The sequence below is a fragment of the Micromys minutus genome (assembly GCF_963924665.1).
Source record: "Micromys minutus genome assembly, chromosome: 17".
Lineage (NCBI taxonomy): Eukaryota > Metazoa > Chordata > Mammalia > Rodentia > Muridae > Micromys > Micromys minutus.
Window position 1 is genome coordinate 48,172,896 of NC_137952.1, and position 25,118 is coordinate 48,198,013.

At 42.7% G+C, this 25,118-nt stretch overlaps 1 protein-coding gene and 1 pseudogene across 3 annotated transcripts in view; both read right to left on the reverse strand.

The window, feature by feature from the left end:
- Positions 1-25,118, reverse strand: part of KIF16B (kinesin family member 16B) — a 249,667-nt gene that overhangs the window by 178,312 nt on the left and 46,237 nt on the right. For both annotated transcript variants that reach the window (XM_080931299.1, XM_080931298.1), the window contains exons 7-12: positions 24,135-24,277; positions 22,633-22,801; positions 22,331-22,462; positions 21,275-21,450; positions 11,658-11,723; positions 8,662-8,721 (exon numbers count right to left, since the gene is read on the reverse strand). In XM_080931299.1, coding sequence (XP_080787425.1) covers positions 8,662-8,721; positions 11,658-11,723; positions 21,275-21,450; positions 22,331-22,462; positions 22,633-22,801; positions 24,135-24,277 — 746 coding nt within the window. The remainder of the gene's footprint in view (positions 1-8,661; positions 8,722-11,657; positions 11,724-21,274; positions 21,451-22,330; positions 22,463-22,632; positions 22,802-24,134; positions 24,278-25,118) is intronic.
- On the reverse strand, positions 16,589-18,272 carry LOC308431860 (phagosome assembly factor 1-like; annotated as a pseudogene). Its single transcript has 2 exons — positions 18,249-18,272; positions 16,589-17,819 (listed from the first exon to the last, which is right to left on the reverse strand). The product of its transcript is annotated as a phagosome assembly factor 1-like (transcript).

Consider the following 25,118-nt stretch of genomic DNA (forward strand, 5'->3'; position numbering starts at 1 on the left):
CCAGCCAGACAACCTAGCCCTCGTGAGTAGTTCTAGGCCAGTGAGAGACTAGATCTCAGAAAAGCAGATGCTAGTTCCTGAGGAATGACACCAAGGTCAATCTTTAACCTACACATAAGCCACAAATTTGTATACCCAAATTAACATGTCCCCCCATACAAACATGCATGCATACACACACATCCAGGGTTGACGAGGATGTCGCCAAGAGATTCCAAGGATGGAAACCACTTCGCTGTAGAAAATTACCTTCCCATAGGTGGGCCTATCAACTTCAAGAAGTATTATAGACAGTGCCATAACAAAACACGTCAGTCAAATCTGTTAGCTACATCAGTAAGACACCATTTTTAGTTTAATATAAAACTACAAAAGGACTAAAAATATGACAGAATAATATAAAGCTTGTTGACTATCAAAGGTGACAATTTTCAGTGACATCTCAGTATTCAAATCCAAGTAAGTCAGAGATATTTGGAACTCACTTGTCTCATCTTTATGACAAACAACTTTCCCGAAAAGCTGCTTTTACCTGAAAATGCAGATGCCAGAAAATACAAGCTAATATGACAGGGATTTATAGCCACCTCCGCTCTGTAAGCATCGGAAGACCCTAGCAATGAAGATCTGCATGCACCATAGATCCATGCTTCCTTTTTCAGTAGACACCCACTTGCTAATTATTCATCTCACAGACACACACTGCTTAAAGCCGTGGCTTTAGCAAAGAGACCTCCGAGCTTCAGTCTGAGCAAAACAAAACTCTGCCTTCCATACATGGTGTGGAAGCAAAGCCAACCGAGGTGCTCAGAGGAAGCAACTGCTTAAAAACAGCATGGCCACACACACACATGGGGGTGCCAAATTGCCACACATAGTAACCATTGCCAAATAGTTACAGATAAAAGCCTTTAAACCAAATGAGTCGACTATAAATTGAGTGAAAGTGTACAGGAGGCTTGGGGACATAACTGAGATGGCAGAGCGCTTGCCTCCTGGCAGGCATGAGACCCTGGGTTCTAACTGCAGCACTGCACAAATCACCACGTGCCTACAAACCTAGTGCCTGGGAGGCAGACACTGACGGTCCAAAGCTCTAGCTGCGGCTACACAGAAAATTTAAGATCAGTCTGGGCTGGACCCCAGTCTCAACATCAGAGAAAATCCAAGAGTGAAAGGGATATAAAAAGGCAAGCAGGAAAACTGACCATGTAAAGCCAGAGGCCATCTGCCAAAGGAAGCCATGTTTCTACACTGGGGATTACTGTATGCCCCACCTGAGCCCTAACAAAGAGCGGAGAGATCTCTCCCTAGGGGAATATGAAATTCCCACTTCATAACATACTTAAAAGTGTTTTCTCCTAAGAAACAGAAGAACGTGCCAATGACCACGAGCTTCCCGTTTGCCTTGGATGTACCTGTGTTTTACACTATAGTTGATATCTAGGTTCTGTATCCAGGGTAGAAAATGTGGACAGTGTCACTAAAGTTCAGCTGATCTAGATTGCCCAAGTTCCTAAGATGGTCCCAACTCACCATCTATTAGGTGACCCATTCCTTCTCATGATGACTAGTAAAGATAACCAGAGGCTGCACCAGTCAGGTGTACTATCTCGCTGACCACAAAAACTAGCTAAAAGACCCACCCTTCACTGAAAAGCTCAGGGCTTTGCAGGGTATTCAGATGATAAAGTGAGTAGACAAAAAGCTGGGACAGCCAACCTTCACTTTCCCTTTTTCAGGCCAACCAGTAACACTAGGCCTGCAAATCACAGCATCAAGACAGTCCCAGACAACCAGATCCCTGATCAGACTATTCCTAAATCCCTCATCACTTTTTCTCTGTGAGCTTATTAACACGCTGTACTACTTCATTCTGATTAGAACTGAGTTTTCAGTTACTTAATGTAAGCAAATAAAAAGCTACCTAAATGTCTTGGAAAAGATGCATGTTGCATCTGGACCAAGCTATGTAGTTCGGTAATTTTATATTATAATGGTTTTTATATGCCCCATGAGGAAGACAGATAATACTGGCAGCCTAGTGGCACATCAGAAGATGAATTCACTGGAGTGATCCAATAACCTGAACGAGATCATCCCAATGCTGGCTGTGTGAGGCTCCTTCTGAGCACTTCCCCAAGCAAAATGAGCTCATGTGACAGGAACCAGCACTACCTGCATCTTACCAGGACATTCTGTGAAACAAAAGAGTCAAGGTCAGCAAAACAGTAAATAACAGATCGAGGGTAAAGTCCTCAGTCTAGGAAGATAAAGGACTTCTCAATCCCAGGTCCAGTGTGACTTCACTGCCAGCACCCTGTTTCAAACACACAGCTCTCAGAAATCAGCACAGATCAGTCAGATGTGCACTGAGATGCGGGAACAATAAACTTATCTGTACTGTGAACAGGCATTCCTTAATATTCCTTGCTAATGAAACCATAGTCCCATAATGCAGCACCCAGTAAGTACAGGTACACATAAAACACACTTTTATATGACCAGGTCATCTTTTCCTCCCTGACTGTGGCAATAAACATTCAGTAAGAACCCAGAGGCATACATGCCTCACTGTCAAAAATCAAAAAAATAAAAATAAAAAAAGTCCCTATGCATCAAAATAATTTATCAGACAGTACCAACATTTAACAAGGTGCATTTGACTTATTCTTGGCCTTTTGCCCCAGAAATGTTATTGAAAAGCAAGAACCAGCATACACCCAGAAAACCTTTATTTGCGAGCAGCTCCTCTAAGGTGAGATCCACCAAAGAAAACATGGGCAGCCTGGCATTCTTCACATCAGAGCTTGTCCCCAACAGAGGTAGGTACTTCTGAGGTTGCCAATTGTGCGCCACTGCCACCAATGACCCTATTAATTATCAAGTCCCAGCTGCAGAGAACAAGAAACTTTGTTTAGTACTAGGTCTTTCATTAAAAAAAAAAAAAAAAAAAAACAGCTTCAAGAGCAGAAATTTGGAATGGGGACCACCACCTGATGGAAATTAACAGCTGGAGTGGAACTTTAATAAGAGGTTAACCAGCGCACACTGCAGAAGGGCAGAAGCATCCTTCTCTCACTTACTTTAAGATCAAGAAAGCCAACAGGACAACATGCATGAACACACTTTAAAAAGACAAAGTGCTTTGCCCATTGGAGTACTCACAGAGACTTCTGTTCAGAGAGACACAAGGTCATCTACACTGGTGTGTGGAATAGACAGATTGTTTGTAATAATCCTCTCTTAAGTTATCTTTATTGAATGCCCCCCACACCCCATACTCCAGATCCTCCCTCCTTTCAGTTCTCCCTACTATGAACACCAGGGGCATACACAGAGTTTCAGACCTGTGGAAGGCAAGGGGACAAGGAAAACAGACTGGAAAAATGTTGAGAAGAGATCTGTGGGCCTGGGGGTAGCAAGAAACACTGCCTGCCCCGTGTCTGTAGATTTGGGTCGGCTGTTTGTGGCTAACTTTGGTTTCAGCCACATATACTCTTTAAACACTGAGACAATGGCAAATGAAGTGCTTGAACATTCTTGTTGCTTATAACAATAAGGACCCTGAGATCACCATATAAAATCGCTAACATACTGGTAGACAAAGATAGAGCCGAATCAGCCCTAGCTGACATGGATGACACCATGTCCAACCTGCCACACCTGCTCTCTTTAGAGCAAGAGAGAGAGCCCCAAAACTCCAGGGTATGGTCCTGGGCCATGGAATCCTGGGAAATAACAATTATCTACTTAAGTCAGAGAATGCAGTAAAAGTCCTCAGGTTAGTCCCTGAGCATCTTAGAAATAAGAGAACACAACTATGCCTACCATTGATTTACTGAATCTTTCCTAAGAAAGAAGTGCACCAGGGCACTAGAATTTATGGTAGAAACATTCAGTCCCAGACCTTGAAGAGTTTATAATCTGGCAGAGAATGAAGACATGCAGAAAGCCACCATGTTCCACTAGACACCATTCACATGCATCTCCACAGATGCCATTCACACGTCATTTATGAACCCAGTCTTCCCAACAGCTTCTACAGTAATGTATTCCAGTGCAGCCATGCAGACCTTAGAGCCACCCATTTGCTGTCCAAAACTGAGCGGTCCAAACAGAAACTACACATGGAGTTTATAGGGTAGTGCATACATGTTCATAAAATACTTTCTATGTGTCAAGGGCTCCCCAAAGAAGGGAGGGGAGAAGAGGCAAAGCAAATAGATACCCACAAGCCTGTGTAAATTATCTTAACATAAACTATTCTTAAAAAATAATATTGAAACCAAAAGTTAAGATCTGCCGCTCTTACAGTTAAGGTCCTAACCCGCTAGACTTTGGGGAAAGGACCATAATGTTAAATCAACAAACGTACTTTAGGGTGGATCTACCAGAAATCAGAGGATGAGACAAGTCAATCCAGGATGGAGGGAACTGTACAAAGAAATAGACAATGGGAGGGAAATGTCATCTCTAGATGTAATCTGCATGCAGGCAGTCTTCCTCCTTTGCTCTGAGTGTGTGCCGGCTGCCTACAACCATGTCTAAAAGGCAGGATTTTCTTCAAAAATGGTGCTCAATGAATAAATGAAGAAGACATGAACTGATAAACAGATGGAAAAGAAAAGCTGAGGAAGGATGAGGATCCACTACAAGGATGTTTTTAAGAAGGAAGTTATTTATCAGCATAGGCAGTAGCCCAGGTTTATTAGAATATTAGCACAGCAAGAGGAAGATCATTCGTTATCCCTATCTATCCCTAATACAAATTCTTTAAAAATTTTTAAAAACATTTTTAACCACAAAAATTCAACTCACAAGAAATATATCAATTCAAAAGAAGTGACCTGCACAGGGTGTGCACCAATAAACAGGTACTGAGCTGGGCTATGTTTTCCCAATGAAAAACTAAAGGAGAAAGAACAATGACTGCTGAAATGCCCACCGTGGCCAACCCTGAATAAATGTGGAAGATCACAGTACTGTCACCATGTAGCCAAATGATTACATGATCAATATGGTCATGCTTCAGTCAATGGTCATACAGCGGTCCCACTGGACGATCACCTAGTGATGCTGCAGACACCCTGCTTCATGCTAGTGCTGACAGGAGGCTGCAACTGATAATGAACCTCTCCAATTGTGTTCCCTCATTAAAAATACATGGTTGCTTTGTGTATTTTTCAACTTGCAGGAACAAACTATACCTGACATGAGCCTGGCCAGTCAGAGCTTTAGAATATAGTTCCTTGTTTCTCCTTTGGCATAGTGACGACACAGTGCCCACTGATTGCATAGTGCTTCAAGCCATACATGTAAGGGCTACTCAGAACCCCTCAGTGCACTTTCTGATCTGGCACATTACAAACCCCAGATGTTTTAACGTCTTGGGCTAGAGTTTTGAATCGTGGAATAGCTTAAAACAACTTTGGATAAGGAAGCCATGGCTATAAGTAATGTCTCAAAAGTTTATGAATATAAGTAATATCTTATTCCAAACATTAGTTCCTATGCCAAAAACAGGAAAGGTACCACCAAAAGAGGAGGAAGAGGAGGAGGAAGAGCAGGAGAGGGAGAAGTAAGAAGAGGAGGAAGCAGCAGCGTTCGAAGTGGTTGTGGTCATAGTTGTAATCGTAGTATAGTAGAAGTGACTTCCCATGTTTTGGTACGTTTTCCAGAAAGCAGAGGAGCCAGTGCCCTGGCCAGGGAGATCCAGAGAACCACAGGAAACTCATTTAGCAAAACTCCTGCAAGGCAAACATGCCAAGTGATGGCCCAGTTATTAGCCTACTCCAAATTCATCCTCTCTCCAGTTCATGCAAGGAAACTTCAGAGAGCCAGCAAAACATTTTAAAGATTGCCATAATCGTACAGAGACAAGCATCTCAGCTGATTCTCTCTGGCATAAAACGTAAGTAGCATGCTTCTCCATGGGATTTAAACTCAGAAAGCCATAAGCCAGGAAAAAAATCCTGTTTGCATTTTATTATATTGTTACCTAAGAAGCTCTGACAGAGTAAAGACCCCCCATCAATAGCTCCCCATCCATGAAAGCCAGTTCCCCAAATTCATGGATTCCCCCAGTGGAGAACCAGTGAGTCACCAGCACAATTCAAAACTGAACTATTTGCACAGTGATCTCACAGTCACGTGGGTTTAACTACAGCCCAGCCACTACATTCAGCAGAGCAAACACCAACTGGGTATAAGATATTCAATGATTCCACATAATTAAAATCTAAAAACAAGCTACTCTTAGTCAATTACTACACATTTCAGGGAAAGTGGCAGTGTGGGAGACCGTGTGAAAATAACCTGCTTACTCTCCAACACAGTTATGTGGGGCAGAGGAAAATACAAAATCCAGCAAGACACTGGAGTGATCAAAGACTATGTCTGCAACAAGAAAGGCATGCAGTTTGTAGAAAAGCAAGAATAACCAAAGCCAGAGGGTTTCAGCCAGGCGCACTACGCAGCCATAAGTCCCTGGTTGTGACATGGCCCCAGACACACATGCTCTCTCCTGCCACACAGCTGCCAGCTACGTGCTGCTGCCCTAACTGTCTGGGACTCATTTTTAAACACAGAACTCAAGGAACTCCTTGAAAGTCAGATAACATACCTTGGGCATTTTCTTTAACTTACAGAACTCTGGAACAGGGAAATAAAAATGTGCAAAGCCGATGAACCAAAAAGTAAGAAGAAGAGGGCATGGGGTTCTGGGATGAAGAAAGAATTTCCTTAATTCTGCTTTTAGGAAGAAAGTTCAAAAAAATACACCAGGGAGAAAAATATAACATATGAGATTTTTAATGTGCCAGACCAAAAGACGCACAGAGGGGTTTTGTGCAGCTGTTTCGGGGATAGCTCTAACATAATCACAATGGGCATTGTATTCACATACAATTGCATCACAATGGTATCATAGCAATGCAGAAGGAGAACCGAGACTAGCATGCTCTAAAGCTCTCAATGGCCAGGCTTGGAGAAGCTGTATTCATACTAAGAGGCAGCCCAGTTGTAGTGAAATTCAGCCAAAAGCAAATCACATGAAGATAGGCTTTCAAAGGGGGACCAGAAAGACAGAATTAAAAAGGGGCACACTTCCCTGAGAAGTTGGTAGTGCACCCTGAAGCCAGGTACAAACACACCTGGGCATCAGTCATGGCTAACCACAGAATAGAAACTACTTCAATGTTTAAACCCAAGGGTCTTCAATATAGGCGCTGGTCACTCCGCTGTGGTTACTCTTACTGTAAAGGAGTTGCTGGAACGCCACCATGGATGGTGAAGTCACCACAGGCAACAAGAAGCTATCACCACCTCAAGACGAGGGGCAGAGACGAGGTCATGTTTCTGGAGGCACTGTTGCCAGGCAGAACCATAACCATCTGGGGCTAACCCTTACTGGAAGGACCTGGGCCATGGAGAAGAAGCATCTGCCACTAGAGCTGCTTTTCATCTCCCACTGGTATTCTTTGGAGGTCAGCCTCCCATAGTACACCACAAAGCAGAATGGATCCAAGCCAAAGAATGCAGGAAGGTATCCACCTTCCTCAACAGGGCAGAGCTAGGTCAGCACTCAAACACTCTCCTAGGCATCTGATTAAAATGCAGATTCTAAAGCAGACCACATGGAGTGATGTGCAGACTGAAGGCTGTTTCCTGGCCATCTCACAAATGCTGCTGGGACTGCCACACCTGGAACAGGACAGGCTCTAACTGATCTGAGTTACTAGTAGGGCTATGACACAGAGAACCCAGACACATTCCCCCCCCAAAACCAAAGTCTTCGTGGCTCTCAAACAGGAGAAAAGTGGAGTGGAAAGCATGGGCCACCTTGCCCACACAAATACAAGTACACACAGTATACTACTGACCCTGGCTCTGAGTCTGTTCTCAGATCCAGGCCTTCAACTCTGCCCCCATAAACCTGTAACAGTAAGTACTTCACATAGAGAACATCCAACTTCATGTACTGCGGCCACATACATCAAGGCACAAAGTTCAAACTCACTCCAAACCTGGTGCAAGAGTCTTTTTACCATTTAAGTGAACCAAAATATAAACAAGGAAATTCCCATTTTGTAGCACATAGCATGAAAAATGGAGACCAAAATTACAGATGTTCTTTCACATGCAGTGTTGGCAGAAATGCAGATAACCATCATCTAACCACGGAGGTACGGAGAAACTGATGGGAAAGCAGTAGTCTAGATAAATTCCTGTAATCTAATCATGCTCTGTAAGTGCATTCTATAACACTGCCACAAATCCATTTTGTTCTTAATATATTGCTTTTATGTTGACTTTAACAAAATTAGAAACAAACTGTATTTTTCTTGAACAATGGAGAAACTCCAACAAGTGAAAGGGTACGCCTGGGGTGTCAGTGAGCTGTGCACGTCACCATCACCAACGCTACCTGCCACAGGTCCCAGTCAGCTCCATCCATCTTCCACTATGCAAAGCCCAAACAACCCGTATTTCAGATGGGGGGGGAGGGAGGGAGAGAGGGAGGGAAGGAGAGAGAGAGAGAGAGAGAGAGAGAGAGAGAGAGAGAGAGAGAGAGAGAGAGAGAGAGAGAGAGAGAGAGTGTCGCCTACTGAGGCTGGCACGGCGGCACAGTAAGACTAAGACACTCTTCACAGCCCTTACTTTCAAAATGTTCTGGGTTTCATTCCACTTGTTTGTCCATTCCTTGGTCAGTTCTTGGACCTAGAAACCAAAAATATAAACATATAATAATTTCATTAAAATTACATAATGTTTACTTGAAAACTTCTAAGTGTATATACACTATGCAAATATGAACTGTGTGTGTGTGTGCGCACATACATACATACACATACATACACACACACACAGGTAGATTTGAGAAGTGACTTCTTTGGATTATTAATCACTTACAACTTCAAGGATGACTGTAACACATTAAGGGTGTTTATTTTCCCTGGCCTTACTTTAAGGAATAACCATTTACTTTCTTTCTAATTGGATGTGGTGATTAAATCACCATGGATGCTGCAGTTTTCTTTCAGGAAAATAATTTGCTTTTGTGGCTAATTAATGGGGTTTCTAAATCTCATTCTGCCCTCGGGTAAAAGGGAAAAAGATGCTTCTTCACTTGATTCTTTCAGACAGATTCTATTGATATCTCAGCAAAATTCTATTGATACAAATCAGTTCCTTTTCAGGGAGCTGTAACTGCAGGAAGGAAAGGTCCCCATAGTTGAGTTCAACATAGTTGGTGAGAGTTTCTCAATGTGACCAAGTTTTCATCTAGTTCAAGAAAATGTTTTAGATAATCCTCACGACTAATTCACTAACAGGCACAAAAAATAATACCTGAATCCAGAGGTCAGGAAAAAACTGGAATAAACAGCGTGCTGTGTGGAATCGAGAGATGGAACTAGAGAACTGGCTCCAGGGCAGGGACAGATGGCCTTTCAGGGTTCACCTTCTGTCATCCAACCAACCCCCAATCCCAACCAGGGAGAAACAAGCCTGTCTGACTGACAGGCGGCGCCATTCCCTTTGCACAAATACCTCTGGGTTCCAAATCAACTGTTTAGATTTTCCTCCTTACACTAGTTACTGTTATTTGTATCCATATCTGTCTTCTTTGTGAACAAAACACACGAGAGTGAAGAGACACCCATCCCCTCCACATCATTTCCTGCCTGTCCCCAATACTTTGATTAAGGCTGTAGTGATTGTCAGAATCCATTCATACCCATTGATCCTTCAAAGGACAACAGTGAGCCACGTGACCACTGGAGCATTCTGTTTAAAAAAACAATCTTTCAGAGAGTGCATTCTTATAGCTTTTCTCCCTGAAGAGCTGGGGAAAGAGTAACAACCCTCAATCTTCAAATTTATACTAACATGAATAGAAGACATTCAGCAAATAAATATGCCTCCTAGCACCATATATGTCCTTACTGAAGATGAACCAATCAATAGCAAAGAGATCCACATCTGGACAGGTGCAGAGTGAGAGATTGGCAATACTTAGTTGTAAATGGGGTGTCTTTATCAAAGATGGGGCCCCAGGGCTAAGTGGGTAACAGTGTATATGCGTGTACCTGTGCTTGTGCTTGTGTGTGTTCAAGTTTTCATTTGATTGACTAATTGGTTTGGTTTGGCTTCATCCTGTTTGTTTTCTAAAGCAGGAGAGAATGTGTGGAGTTCGGTGGGAGGGGTGACGTACGGAGGATCTGGGGTGACAGAGCATGATCAGAATATCTTGTATAAAAAACATTCTTTTTCACTTAAAGAAAGTAAAAATTCATCCATTTCAAATAATCAAACACTCTGAGCTTTCCCAAAGTTCTAAGTAGGCCTGGAGTTATCACTGTTTAAATCAGATAATATTTATTAAAAGCATTAACAAAATCCAAGCATGTGCTCCATCTCTGGCAACAGGACTGGATAATAAAACAAGCAATAAGAATTAGGAAGGTCAGTGAAAACTGGGCAAGCGCTTGGAGAACCTTATGATTAAGAGGCAACAATCGCCATCACAGCACGAAGAATGCGCTCTATCAGCGTGTCTGTTAGTTTCTATTAACTTGCTGAGCATTCCTGAAACCCATAACTGATAAACCACACCCAGACATTCCACTGCACGTAGAATTAGAAGAGGTAAAATATAAACTTTCATGAGAAACATAAGAATTAAGAAATGGATGTCTTCACTGACATTAGATATTCACCAAAACAATTACTTTGCCAAGTATGACAAGTTCCTAACCACAGCTCAGTGTGAACCTCTCACACTGGTGTTCTTGAGTTTTTATCATCAGACCATGTGTTTTCCTTTATGGCTGTTTTAATCATTCAGCATCAGAAAGAAAACAAAAAGTGAACTCCTAAACAGCTTTTCATTGTCCGTTTTTCTTTTCCCAGAGGGCATTTTAAAAGGGTAACATGATAGAACTATGTCAGAAATAAGTGTGTTTTTAAAAATGCAAGCCTCAAAGCCATCCCTCTGCCACTCCCCTCTGACAGAGCATCCTCGCCTTTGGTGCCTCACTTCTCTTCCTGCCTCTTAACTGAGCTCTGACCCACAGAATGCTGAATATCCCATGGCAAAGGCAAGGGCCCCAGAAAGCTAAACAGAACTTAGCTCTAAGATGTGAGGAGAACTGTGGTCTCATGAATGTTAACCGGGGCCTCCTGTCAGGGTCTCTGCCTGCTCTGCTGGTTCACTGGCCCCACTTTCTGTAAGGAGGCCTGCTTTGACTCTAATTGCAGCAAGTCATTATGTGCCCTTTATATTCTGTGTACTAACATGTAAAATGTGCAATACATAAAAAGCTAACTATTGCTCATCTTGAAACATCATCATGGGCCACATGTGGTGGTACATGCCTGTAAACATAGCATTCTGAAAGCTGAGACAGAAACACCATGAATTCGAGTACGGCCAACACTATACAGTGATATCTGTCTCAAACACAAAACCCAGACTGGCCATAGAGTCAGCATCAGAGATAAGTACAATGAATGAAGTGTGTCCCAACCAGTGAGGAAGCGACTGTTCTACTCAATGGCGAGAACTCAGGGACAGCCTCATGTTGTAAACATGGACTTAAAAATAATGTCAAAGTGGAAATTTCAATACAATAGTAACTCAAACCATCACTTACTCTTGCTTCATTCTGGTGAAGTTTTTCCTCCATACTTAAAGCAGTAGGGGAGTCCAAGAGGGCAATCTATAATTTAAATCACAAAGATGTCAGCAGTTAACAAACAAAAATGATACACGTCAAGAATTTCCCCAAATTACCAAAGAGTTTCATAGAAAAATATTAAATGGTTATAAAAGGTAAATTCTCACATATCTCCCAAAGTATTATTTACCATTAATTCTCTGAACCATGGAATACATATGCTATAATGCCAAAGCCCAAAACATTACAATCTGGAACCTACATCTCCAATGCAAATGCCATAACAGCCACATTTCCCTAAAGTCAAACACAGCTCAATCCCTACAGTTTTGAGAATTCCTTTCTCTGATGAACATAAAGAACAGAGTTCAAAGAGTAAGACAGCCAAGTCTGACTTAATGGTTCATCCACATTGAAGGATATGAACAAATTCACTTGTTTCACTGAGCTTGGTATGCAGCCTGGCTTTGCTACAATCCATGTTCATTTCTTTACCAATGCTGCAGAAGGTAAACTCTAAAGTGATAACCACCAAACTCTGGTGGGAACCTAGAGCCAATGGACAGCCTGGGCTCACTTACATGTCTCATAACTCAGGCTGGACCTGAGGGGCAGAAGCACATATGCCCTATTCTTCTGCTGCTCTTGCTGCGGGAGACGTCACAGGAGCAAACAGAGAGAGTCCAGCACCCAGGCAAGAATTTCCTAACAGACCATGTTTATAGTGGGTTATTCCCAGGGCCAGCCCTAGCCCTTTGGGGTTTGGAGCTGAGGTGTAACACAGAGTTGGACGAAAGACAAAGGTCTGATGATCTCCTGCCTTAACTCTAACTGTACTGGGGGCTGAAAGCTGATGGCTTCTGGAAACCTAACACTCTCTTGCCTATTCTGTGGCTGAAAACTGCTGGCTTCCTTTCAACTCTCTGTGCTTAAATAAACGCTGGGGAAACTTGACTTTTTATTCCTGTTCTGTGCCTAAATAAACTCTAAAAACCCAACTCTTTATTACTATTCTGTGCTTTGATAAGCACTGAGAACTTAACCCTTTAACCCATTATTTGTGCTTAACTAGGTGCTAATTTCTAGTGAATTAACACATGCTATTTAGCAGTGGGGAATTAAGTAAAAGGATTTATTGTTAGAGCTCCTTTCTCTGACAAGTCAGCCAGGAGCCCCTAACTGGCCAGGCGAGAGGCTTGGAGTTTATTAACATTTTTTGAACCAGAGAAAAAAGAAGGAAAGAAACAGAAGTCACTCATGCAGATAACACACACACACACACACACACACAGAGAGAGAGAGAGAGAGAGAGAGAGAGAGAGAGAGAGAGAGAGAGAGAGAGAGAGAGGTTGAAGCAGAAACTGGCTACACCGATTTTCGTTATTCCTTTCAGCCTGTTTATAGCCTTTAGACAAAAAGTTCTCTATGTAAATAAAAAGGTTTACACAATGACAGTTACAGAAAGACATCAATAACAAGTTCAAAGCAATATTCCACACTGTAAGCTCATTAAAAGCTCAAAGCAACAGTTTTTACATGGCCTGGCCCTATCATAGTACACACCCATGGCTTCATCCTTGGAACTGAATGCTTTTCCCTAAACACAAATTTGACCCAAGTCTATATCTCTTTTTAGTGAAATTATGAAAGTTCATTGTATGTCTTATTACGGACCTTTTACTATTCAGGAGCGGGCGCATTCTATTCTTTATTCTAAGTTTATTACATCTTTCTAGCAAAACAACTAGAACCATCTTAAATTTCTTTCTACAATTATATGAATCAAATCAGGAATTTTATGAAAACATTAATTCACCTAAACAGCATTAACTCATGTAGGTTCATCTTTACATTGATCTGCAGGAAATCTGCTCAATAGGGTGAGCTTGTGCCCATGAATTCTTAGATTATGTAATACTGACAAGAAAAACATATCAGCTGCAAGAATCCTGAGATGAAGTCTCTTGGGACCTTGTTTTTCAGAGCTCACCCACTGTAAGCCACGCAAGATAGTGGGCCATCTCTAAGAAGGCAGGCACCTGCTAGCCTTAGTTTTTCCTAAATGGCTCTTTGCAGGTTATAAGTGAAAAATGGCATAAGCCAATTTCCCTGACTATTGGCTATTTTAAGATAATAACATATTAATTATATTTGGATAAAACCCTTTTCTTTTCTTTTTAAAGATTTTATTCCATTGCTTGGTACTCAGTGCATGGGTAAGCTGCCGCTGCTCTGACTGACGTCAGTGTTGGCTTTTCTAATCATTTGTTTTACCAGCAATGTTACAACAACTATCCCTGTACCAACTGCATATAATATACATGGCCATATCAACAAAATGAATTCTCTGGAGGGAACCCCGTGGTCCCCATGTGATTCTTACCTACAGGACCAGCACAGTTTTCCTCACTATCTACCTTTCTTAGGTCTTCTTCAGTTCAACCAACCATTCAGTCCTATTGGATGACTATGGGCCACACTGGGACTCTGTGATGAACAAAGGGTATATGTACTCAATGGAGAAGTACAAGTATTGAACTCAGAGGGAAGAGCCTGGTGGCAGTCTATAGAGTACTCCTTTGTCTATCCACACACAGGATAGAGATTCACATAGGCATGGATGCAGCCCACCTTGATTTTGAAATCTATAAGCCATTGTAGCAGTCCAGTGAAAACACCAGGCACACACCTGTCAGGGGCCTTTTGAGGGACATGCCCAGTTACAGGAGTCCTTTGCTTCAGGAGACCCAAAGGTATAGCTTCTCAGCTGCCATCTTAAGCCTATATACTGTCCATCTTAATGTGGATGAAATTCATCATGTTGAGGGTGGTTTTACCGTTGTAAATGTTGCCTGGTTCTACAGCTGGCATCCACCCTTATCCAGTTCAGAGATATGAAAACTAAACTAAAGCCTGCCTCCTCTGCCGCTGTATACTCAACAGCACTCGCTGTAGTAGCACATTCTGGAAGCATGCTTACACTGTCCCTTCCCTTTCCTGCTAGGTTGTGGGGCTTTCAGTTACTCCTTCCGTGGCAAGGGAGGCTGTGCTGGGTCACTTGAACTCTGGCCTCATTCTTAGTCTGAACGGTATTGATGACAGCAAATGCCTGTGATGTTATGTGCACCTGGTACATCTCCACCAAATCCTGCCGGCCTTGCTATCTCAGAATAAGAGCATTCTTTGAGTTAAATGTACATGGCTCTATCTCTTCTCTTTTCAAATGTGTTGTGTTTTCCTTCTTGAAAGTAGATATCCTGACTGATTTTAACTGATAACTGCACTCCACATCAGGACAACGTAATCTTTCCTTGAGCTAAATGCATCGCCCTTTCTGCTGCAGTCTCATTCTCTGTGGTTAACGATGGGACTCTACCTATTCCTAAAGCACTGCTACCTGCACTTTACTCTGTGCCCTTGTCTCTCAAACACCTCTTAAAAGCCTCTACAAAGCTGTTCTACTGTTTCCATTCTAACACTGGCCCTGCCTATAAGGATGAGGAGTCTATTGTGCCTCTGTCTTCTTAGCCCATATATTCTTTGCTGCTCAATTCTCATTGTTCATTTCTATTTCTTTTTAAGTACAAACACCTCAGCAGCAGCATGTGGCAAGCCAGCACTATGGGCATAGGTGCCTTATTGGAATGGGGATGAGGAAGTCTCCTCTGTTCAAGAGGATGGGAACAGTCCTGGCCACCCTGACAGTGGGATGTGCAGGTCTCTGGGCAGACTAAGGTCTAAATGGGAAGACACCTGTCAATCAGTCATGGGAGTGCCACACAGGCCCTGGCTGTAGGTCTGGGAACCATACAGACAGCTGGGGCAGGTCCCTGCACATTCATCATGAACTATACAAGATGAGGCTGTACATGAGTTAACTACAAAAGTCATTATTTACAAAACTCTGTACACACATTTTAAAAAACTCACAAAACTGTCATCTATTTATCACAAGTTGCCAGACCAAAATATTAAAAATGGGATAAAATTATGTTTCTCTTCTCAATTATTTTCAAAAAGGTTTATTTTAAAGCATATATATGCTACGTCCCATTAGCAAGACCCATGTAACAAATCAAGCAGCTGAGTGTTCCTTGAGCCCTTGGACCTTAAACCAAGTAGCCAGGCCAGCCCAGTGCCCAGAACTAGGGCAAGGAGCTGGCCCACAGTGCATTACAGAATGCTGTAACATAACAAAAGAAGGAAGATGTCTTTGGCTAACACTCTGGCCTTAAGTAAAAGAGGCAAACAAGATGGAGACATGCAGTCCTGTCAGCCAGGCTGGACCAGGAGGCACAGGTGACCTTAAAGGCTGGCTCCCAGAGCAGCAGTGGAACCAGGCCTGTACACACCTGGTAGAAAACTGTATTTCAACCACTTGGATATGCCACCTGGGCATAGCAAGGAGCACTCACACAGAAGCAACAGCAAAGGGCTCATCAAGTCACTGAAGTGGATGTAGTGCAAATATTGCAACCAAGTACTACCGACATGCTACCTGCTCTGCTCACTTTAAGGGCCACCTGACAATGTGGGGCCAAAAGCAGGACCCTGTTCTCTTCCTAGGTATATGTCCTTAGCTAGAGAAAGAGTCCCATCTTCCCTCTGTGTGCAGGACAGGGGCTAGCATGTCCTTTACTACATGTTAGTTGAGAGAGCCCCCATCAAGGCTCAGAGTTTGTGCTTCTCTTTGCAGACTGTTCTCTCCTAGCAACAGCAGGCTTAGGATAGAGTACCTGGGTCCTCTGTCCCAAGGCAGAGAGAAGACTTAGCCCATATTCTACCCCTCTGAGTCCCAGGGCCTTCAACACTGTCAAGGTGCCCAAGAAAACACACAGGGTAGCACAGAGACCCACTAAGCTGGATGTGACGCACAGTCCCATGGACAGAGGGACATAGTGTTGTTCTTAGGGCAGCTCTGCTGTTCTCAGGTGGGCACCAGGACAGGGACAGGGAATACACGGTCACTGAGGCAATGTGACCACTGCATGGCCTCAAAGACCATCCACTGAATACCAAAGCAGAATGTGAAGCCAAGCGAGTTGGTGTTATTTGGGATGAGGAACTGTGCAGGACAGCTTCCTCCACAGGACGGCCCAGAAGCACCTGGATGCTGACCCCCTTGCTATAGGTGGTGCATATTTCACCTGTGTTTTCTTCCTTTGTGGCTAGTGGGATCTTGACCTCACAGTGGTGCTAAATGTTAAAATTATAATGCCCAGGGAAATCGGTATGTAGGACAAACTTCTTCACTCTGTGTGTTTGCATCAAATAGGATGTACATTCCAAGAGTGAAATAGTTAAAAAATAAAATCAGTTATTGCACTTGGGTGGAACTTGTTCATGAGGGAAAGAAGAGTTCTCAGATTTATAGAAGACTGTGTGAGAGCCAAGCATGCTAAGAACATCTTGGCAAGAATCACCAAAACACACTGCACGCTCCAATACTCTCATTGTGGCATCTGCTAACACTGCGGGTCCACGACCTGCAGCAAGCAAGTGAAGTGGCAGCCGCGAGGGTCCAGCTCCATCTTGAAGAACATCTATACATTCAGCACATACATTCCCCAGGAAACAGCTCAGAGGCATCACAGGAGCCTTGGTATCCTGGAGGCTGTTCCCGTTATACATGTATATTCATTTTACAGATGCTCCATGGAAGCTAGACCCCGGGCAAAACTGGGCCCATACTTGGGAGCCTCCGTCCAGGAGAATAACTGAAAAGAGAAAGACAGTCCTCTGCAGTGGAGGTGGAAGAGCTGCTCGGCAGAGTTGTTGTACACTGCAGGCTGGGTTTCTCAGTGGTGGGAGTGATGGCCTGAGAGTTAAAATGCACTCCACAATACTTTCACTTTACTTCTGTCCACTCAGAAACGTCAATCACCGAAGTCTTTGACAGAAAGCATCAAACAGTAGTTTGACCACGTCCTGAGTCAGGTTAAGGATGAGGTCATGGCTTAGGGGAGACTGTTAAAGAGAACCTGGACATCTTTGATGATGACAGTGCTTCTGAAGAATGGCTACTGCCTGAGCCACAGGCATTCCCAGAGTGAATTCCCACTGCTCGTTCCCCAGAGAGTCTTCAGGCACCAGCTCCAGGTCCAGCACTGGTTCGGTTCTCTGGGCCGGGAGGCCTTCCTGCGGCAGCACAGACAGGACCTGGTCTGAGGAGAGTATGCAGCTGCTGACTGGTAGCTCTCGTCAAATCTGTTTATTAACTGGGAATTAAAACTTTTTTTTCTATAAAATCAAAAGCGAAAAGACCTGTAAATACAGCAGAGCACTTGATAAAAGAATGAATGTACCCATGGCACATTTAAAAGCTGGTGGCACCTCCAGAAATGATGCATTTGATACGTACACTACTGACACCACTCCTCAGGCAGATGTCATGGAAACGTATCTGTATTGCACTAGAAGGCAAGTAAAATTCCACAACAAACACAGTCACTCCCCAAAAGTAAGTCAAATAGGAAATCCCCAAAAGTAAATCAAAACTTGATGGACAGATGAACTAGGAGATGTTTGTGTAGTAGAACAAGTAAGAGCATGTAGGCTTTCACGTACACGGTCAACATCGATGAACCTCATAAACACGATGCCAGATGAAAGACACTGGATCCAAAGAATACATACGTCAACACACCATGTATATAAAGAACAAAAGCTGTGCCTCAAATGACGAGGAAGGCGGGCACCCTGAAGAAGATGGGAAGGTGGTCCTTTCAAGAGCAATAAGAGCAGTTTGTACAATGACGATGAAACTCTGTTCTCAGGACCGGTGCAGGTGGATAAGCAACTTAAGCTTCGAAAACCCATGCAAATATGTGTGTGTGTGTGTGTGTGTGTGTGTGTGTGTGTGTGTGTGTGTGTGTGTACATATATATACATTTTTATACATACATATACAAACATGATGCAATTTCTCTGTACTTATGTAACACTTTTATAAAAATTATATATATATGTTTTTTAAAATAAACTTGTTTAATTAAAAAAATTATATATACATATATTTTGCATAATAAAAGAAGCAAATACACATCAGAATCTTTTGTTTTATCAAACTGTATTTTTAGAAGTTTGGCACATAATCTCTGCAACTGCAATAAGAACTGATTTGTATTTAGCTTTCCTTAAATAAAAAAGTCTAAAAATGGAAGTTAAATTAACACTCTCAAAGAACTATGAGAGAATTTGAAGTAAAATATTCTAGAAATAGAGGGCTATTCTCAGAAATATTTACTCAGGGTTATTGGAGAGAGGTTGAAAGGGGAATGGTGGGTGTGCAGGTGTGCACACGCGGACAGCTGGAGGACAACTATGAGTGCTGGTCCTCCGTAGCTTCCACCTTTGTTTGTTTGAAGTCTTTTCTCCCAGGCCCGGAAGTTCACAGTGTAAGCCAAGCTAGCTGGTCCACAAGCTCCCAAGGCTTGGCTAGCTCCATCCACTATGTCACCATGGCTATGATTGCAGCAGTAACCCCCTGCCCTGGCTTTATATAAGCAAGCCCTTCACTAACTAGGCCAGCTCTCCAGTTCCCTTCTCAGAGATTGTTTTGTAAATGAGTATATAAGAACATTTCTTTATTTTGTTAATTATCACAAATTTAATTAAATAGGATAGGCTTGTAATATCTCAAAGATGTATAGTTTTGAAATACTCTTTATTTTGAATTAGACTCCCATGTTCACTATAATGTATATGTTAAATTTATCAAAATATATTCTTAATAGATTTTCCATCCTCACTTCTAAAAGAGTAATAAAATTACTCATTTAGTTAAGCAATGGTATTAATTCAAAAAGAAATAAGAGGAATAAACAAAAACAAGTCAACAGAACAAACACAGCCACAAATAAAGCAAACATAAGACAGGACCCTTGAGATGGCCCAGAGGGTGTGCTGAGTAATTTTATGTCAACCTGACATAAGCTGAAGTCATCTCAAGAAAATACTTCCATGAGATTGGGCTGTAGACAAGTCTGTGAGGCATTTTCTCAATGATTGATGGGTCAGGGCCCAGCCCATTGTGGGTGGGGCCATCCCTGGGCTGGTGTTTCTGGGTTCTCAGACAGCTGAGCAAGACAAGAGAAGCAAATCAGTAAACAGAACTTCTCTGGCCTCTGCATCAGCTCCTGCCTCAAAGCTCCTGCCTTGTTTGAGTTCCTGCCATGGCTTTCGTCCATGTTGAACAGTGATGTAAAAATGTAACCGAAACAACCCCTTGCTCCACACTTGCCTTTGGTTATGGTGTTTCAACATAGCAACAGTAATCATAACTAAAAGAATGGGTAAAGGCTCTTGCCACCAAACCTGCCGACGCCGACAGAACTTCATCCTAGAAGCTCACATGATGGAAGCACAGAAACGAATTTTCAGAGATGGCTCTGACCCCATGTATAGCATGGCACGTGCACACCCACTCTCCCTCAGCATGCTCTCTTTACAGATTAAGTAAAAGCAGCTTCCTTCACACACTCATCATTTTTAAGGGCCTCCTTTAGACAAATAATGTTTCCAAAACACAGAGAAGGGATTACAACAGCAGGGTATAAATAGAAACAAGTCTTGCGGTTCCTGGTATCATATCCCCCTTTCACTACACCTGACATCACAAATGGAAGTCTGTACAGACACTTTCAGGTGTAGGGAAGGAGTCCTGTTGACTGTTGCCTGTCATCTTGTGGGAAGGAACTACCAGGCTGACTTCTGTGTCTGGGCACAGTAAACTGAGATTTCATCCTGACAATACTTCCATAGTACAAAGATTTGTGGGCTATCAAGAGTGAGAAGTACTGTGTAGTCTTATGGGGAAAGCACTTCTCACCTCCAGAGAAGGAATAATTTAACAGTAGATGTCCACACATAAGAACACAGGATGATATAAATAGATCTTCATTTGATTTCTAACAGCAAGAGTTAAACCACTATCTCTGATTTTCCTCCAAGATGGCCTTTTGTCACAGCATCTGAAACTTAGCTCACACCAGTCCTCACAGAGCGTAACCCTGCATAAACATGCTCAGACTGTGACAAACAAAAGGACACAGCTTCTCTAGAATTCAAAAGATCTTGAAGTGGGGCCACTTTGGCAATCCTGCAAGGCTCCGAAGAACAGCATTACAGCCAGGACATAATATCAGAGACACTACTGTGTCACTATAGCCACCTCTGACAGAGCTAAAGTGAGACCAAGACACAGAAAGGTGTTTGAACACATCTCCCCTCTGCTAAAATACATTTATAGTCAGAAAATGCATGGGTAAAATTTTAATTATTATTTTTAGCATCTGAAATTCTTTTTACTAATGGAGATTATGCCGCTAATCCTGTCGCATGCTAAATTTCCGCCCATAATTGATAACTATTAGGTAATCATTTAAGGCTTAGTGGATGAAATCTTACAGCCAGCGTGCATGAGGAATGCAAAGGCTGATAGGAAGCTGATATAGAGACTGGCTAACTCATCTGAAGCTTTACTTAGTACTTATTTACTCAAATCAATACCAAGGGATAATTGTCTCATTAAGATCTAGAAATAGATGCCATTACTCAAGGAAAATTATCTATAAATCTCAGAAAAACTCAACCTGATTCCCTTGAGCGAGCAGGGTTTTCAGCCTGGCTATTTCAGCTCGCAGCTCACGGATGAGTTTGACGTTGGCGTCCTCATTAATGGTAGGCTTGTTGATGATGTTTTTGGCTCTATTTGCATAGCGAAGGGTACTTAGGGTTTCTCCATAATTGACATCAGCAGGTGAAATGGCTGTGAAGAATGAATATGAAAAATAATTCATCTAGCACTCCATGTTTCATTTAACACAAAGTTGGTATGTAATTTAAAAGTCAGATCAACCCCAGGTCACAAGGAAGACTAAATATTCATTGCTACAGTAATGAATATTTTAAAAATTATCTAAGCTTATAGGAAAGGGTGTTCACTATACCAAATTAAATGTCATTTTGCTCTTCTCACATCTATGATTAGCCATTTGAACAACTTCAAGACAGGGTGTGAGCTATCCCACACAGGGAAGGAGTTTTCTCAACTGCTAACATAAAATTTCAGAACTGTGCTTCTCCAGTGCGAGGAATTAAAATACTTTTACAATTCTGATAAAAAAAAATCAATCATCTGTAAAAGCCCAGAGCCAGCAATTTTTAAAAGGTCAACAGATTACTTAATTCCTCCCTTCTACAAGCTTTGGTTAATTTTACACAGCAGCCCACTGGCACTTCTGCCTAACCTCTAAGACCTGGATGAATACATGGCTGTGTTCCCTTGATGCCAACAGTCATTGTGGGGTAAGGACTGTGAAGAGAGGAGAGAGAAGGGAAAAGGAGAGAGACATGGAAGAAAAGCTGAGAGATAACGAGTCCTAAGTTCCCAGTACCTTACACTTGAGGCACAGAGAAGCTGAGCACGCCTGACTGCTACCTGTCCTCCATGATGACAGGCCTGCACAGAACTGCGTATTCCACACTGCAGGTATGTCACAATGGCTGATTTTTAAAACTGGAAGGAACATTTATTTCTTCTTTAAGATATAAAAGATGCTGCATCCCAGTGAGACACTTTCAACTTAAATATTTACACTTAATTCACAGGAAACAGTGGTGCTCAGAAATATAATTTAAATTCTTACTGGCAATCATGATGGTTTTAGAGTTTCCTCCAAGGCTGTCTTTCAACAGCCAAGTCAAAACTGAATCCCTGTAAGGCACAAAAACTTGCTTCTTCTTCACAAGAGGGTTGGCTGCATCCTGAGATAAATCAGCTGCAGGGAAGAAGAAAACAGGAGATAACTCAGAAGTCTCTGCCTTCTCTAACCTAGCTCTAAAAGACATGACCATTCTGTCCAGGTTTGTAAGACAAATATGCCGCAAACATGTTCTGTGCTAACACAGTACCAAGGAAATAGAGGGCAGGAGGTGACCGCAAACCTACCTAAGGCAGAAATGACATTTCCCAGAGTCACAAGGGACTTGTTTATATTGCCCCCTTCCTTGAGTCTGACCCCAGTGGCACCAGTGGCATCTGCCCGTTCACTTCCAGCGAGATCGACGAGGTGGATCTTGCTCACTGTTTCACATGGCATTTCGGCGTCGAATTTTGCCTATGGAAAGACATGTATGTAACACAAACGAGGACAGAGTGCCCAAATCCCCACCAGTCCCCACTCCCAGCACAGATCTCTGACAGAGACTTCTTTTGTTCCTTTTATTTTACTGGCTATCATAGTGATTATGAGAATCTCCCAAATTAAACAGAATGCAATAGAACATTCCACATGTGACTCTCATGCTTTCTAAATAGTCAGTCTGTTTGGCAAGCCACTGTCACTCTTGACAACACCCCTCAGGATTGGAGACCAAAATAATATGACGTCATCCCCTAAGGAGAACGGAAAAGAATAAATAAACAAGTGACTGGCTTTGTTCTTCTGGAAGCTCCAGCATTGAGGGCACAAAGGCTCTTCACACGATAACACAATTATGTAGCAACATCATAAACAAACTACCTCTTTAAAGATGTAAAATACTAAAGTGTAAATTATCTTGCTTCTAAATCCTACCAGAACTTTGTTTCCCAAGATCTTTAGCCTATGTTTTATATTTTGAACCACATGCAACAAAAGAATAAACATTTATTTTAATGGGCATATAAACCTCTTAGAAACCACAGTGTGCTACATCCTAGTTAAGCATCCATCAGAAAGTGGAAACAAGCCAGTGAGCCACCGCAGTGTAAAGCAAGCCTCTAACTGATGATCCAGCAAGACAACGAGGCTGCCCAGAGAGCACTCTGAGTGGCCGGAGACTCAACTCATCTTCAAGTTAGCAAAGACCTGTGTGCCTGGTTCTGGTGTGTTCCCTGTCAGAGTGGACAAGACAATGCCCACTCCTAACCCTTGCTGAAGCCAAGACTCACAATTTTGTATTCCTGTGGTCTGGCTTTGGTAACAACTATTTCTCCTCAGCCATTCCCAGCTACCTTCAAGACACTGTCCACCACGTGGCACAGTGGATTTTTCTGTTAGTGCCTCTAAGTGTCCACTGTCCTCTAATTTGACTCTAATCATAATCAGCACCACCAGGGCCCATAAAGCAATAATGTATTACACCCGCTCCTCACCTTGGCCTCCAGCTGCTCTGCCTCAAAATCCATTATCTCCCAGAGCACTTACAACAATGGAAACTTTTGCTTAATTAGGCACAGAGCAAGTTTTTCTTATGCCTAGAACAGGGTGGATGCCTGCTAAATATCTCTTAAGGATGTACATCAGGACATTTAAATCACTGTGAATACAGAAGGGCTGAGCACACAGCACATGGTCACCTCTAATTAACCAGGAGGTGACAGTCAGTCACCTTCGCTTGCTGCTGCTCCTAGCTCAACAGTGATCAGTGCTCAGCTGGTGCTAATCATCAAGGAAAGGCTGCCCTTACCTGAGTGAACTTGATGGTGAAGATGGCGTGAGACCTGCTACTGACGTCATTCATCCCTGTCGCTGCCGTGGTACGATTAATGTTCCCTGCATCCATAAGCTCTTCCACGTCGCTGTAGTTCTGGACTAAATGCTTGGATAAGTCTGCGAAGAAAAAAGAAAGGGCAAGGAAATGTTCCTGTTGTGTAGGGAATAAATGAGAAGCTTCCCTCTAAGAACCATACGTGACTACGCATCCGCCAATTCAGTTGGAGATCTTGTGTCTGTGGTTGGAGATCTTGGAGCGTTGGTGCTCTGTAATGCAGACAGGAAGCTGAACAACCTGCTTGACCCCAATGGGCTTCAACAGCCCAATCTGAGTGTCCGTGGCATGCCGCTGCACCGAGTGACTGTTGCAGTTATCAACACGAATCTCTAGGAAGCAGTCATGGCACAGGAGGAACAACATTCCACCTTCAGGTATAACCTCGTGTAAGCCCAACCCTCATCCAAAACCTAAAAACGTTTTAAACTTGAAAAAAAATTTTACTGGCTCTTTTTTCTTGAAGGGAGAGTAGCTCATAGGGTTAAAAGTCAAAGAGCACAGGGTTCTGCTGCTTTTCCTACAGCAGACTCTCTCGTTCCCCTTCTGTCAGGTAAACAAGGTCATTGGTTCCCCTACACCTTCAAGAAACGGCCCATATATACAAAGGCAATTATACATATTAGCACGTTGTCTTCCCTCCCCTGCCACACACACGAGAACGAGACCCTTTGACTAATCCCGTGCACCAAGATGAGACGATCTTTAGAGCGGCAGGTCACAAACGTTGCTCTGCATCTTGCTTCCTATCTGCATACATATAAGGATCCTCTGAACACTAAGGTGACCTAGTATCCGTTTTTAAAGCTACAGAGAAATGCGTGTACATCAGAACACAACCAATTTAACCAGCCTTCTCTTGATACTACAGAGGCTGTTTACTTTACTTTATTTCCAAATACA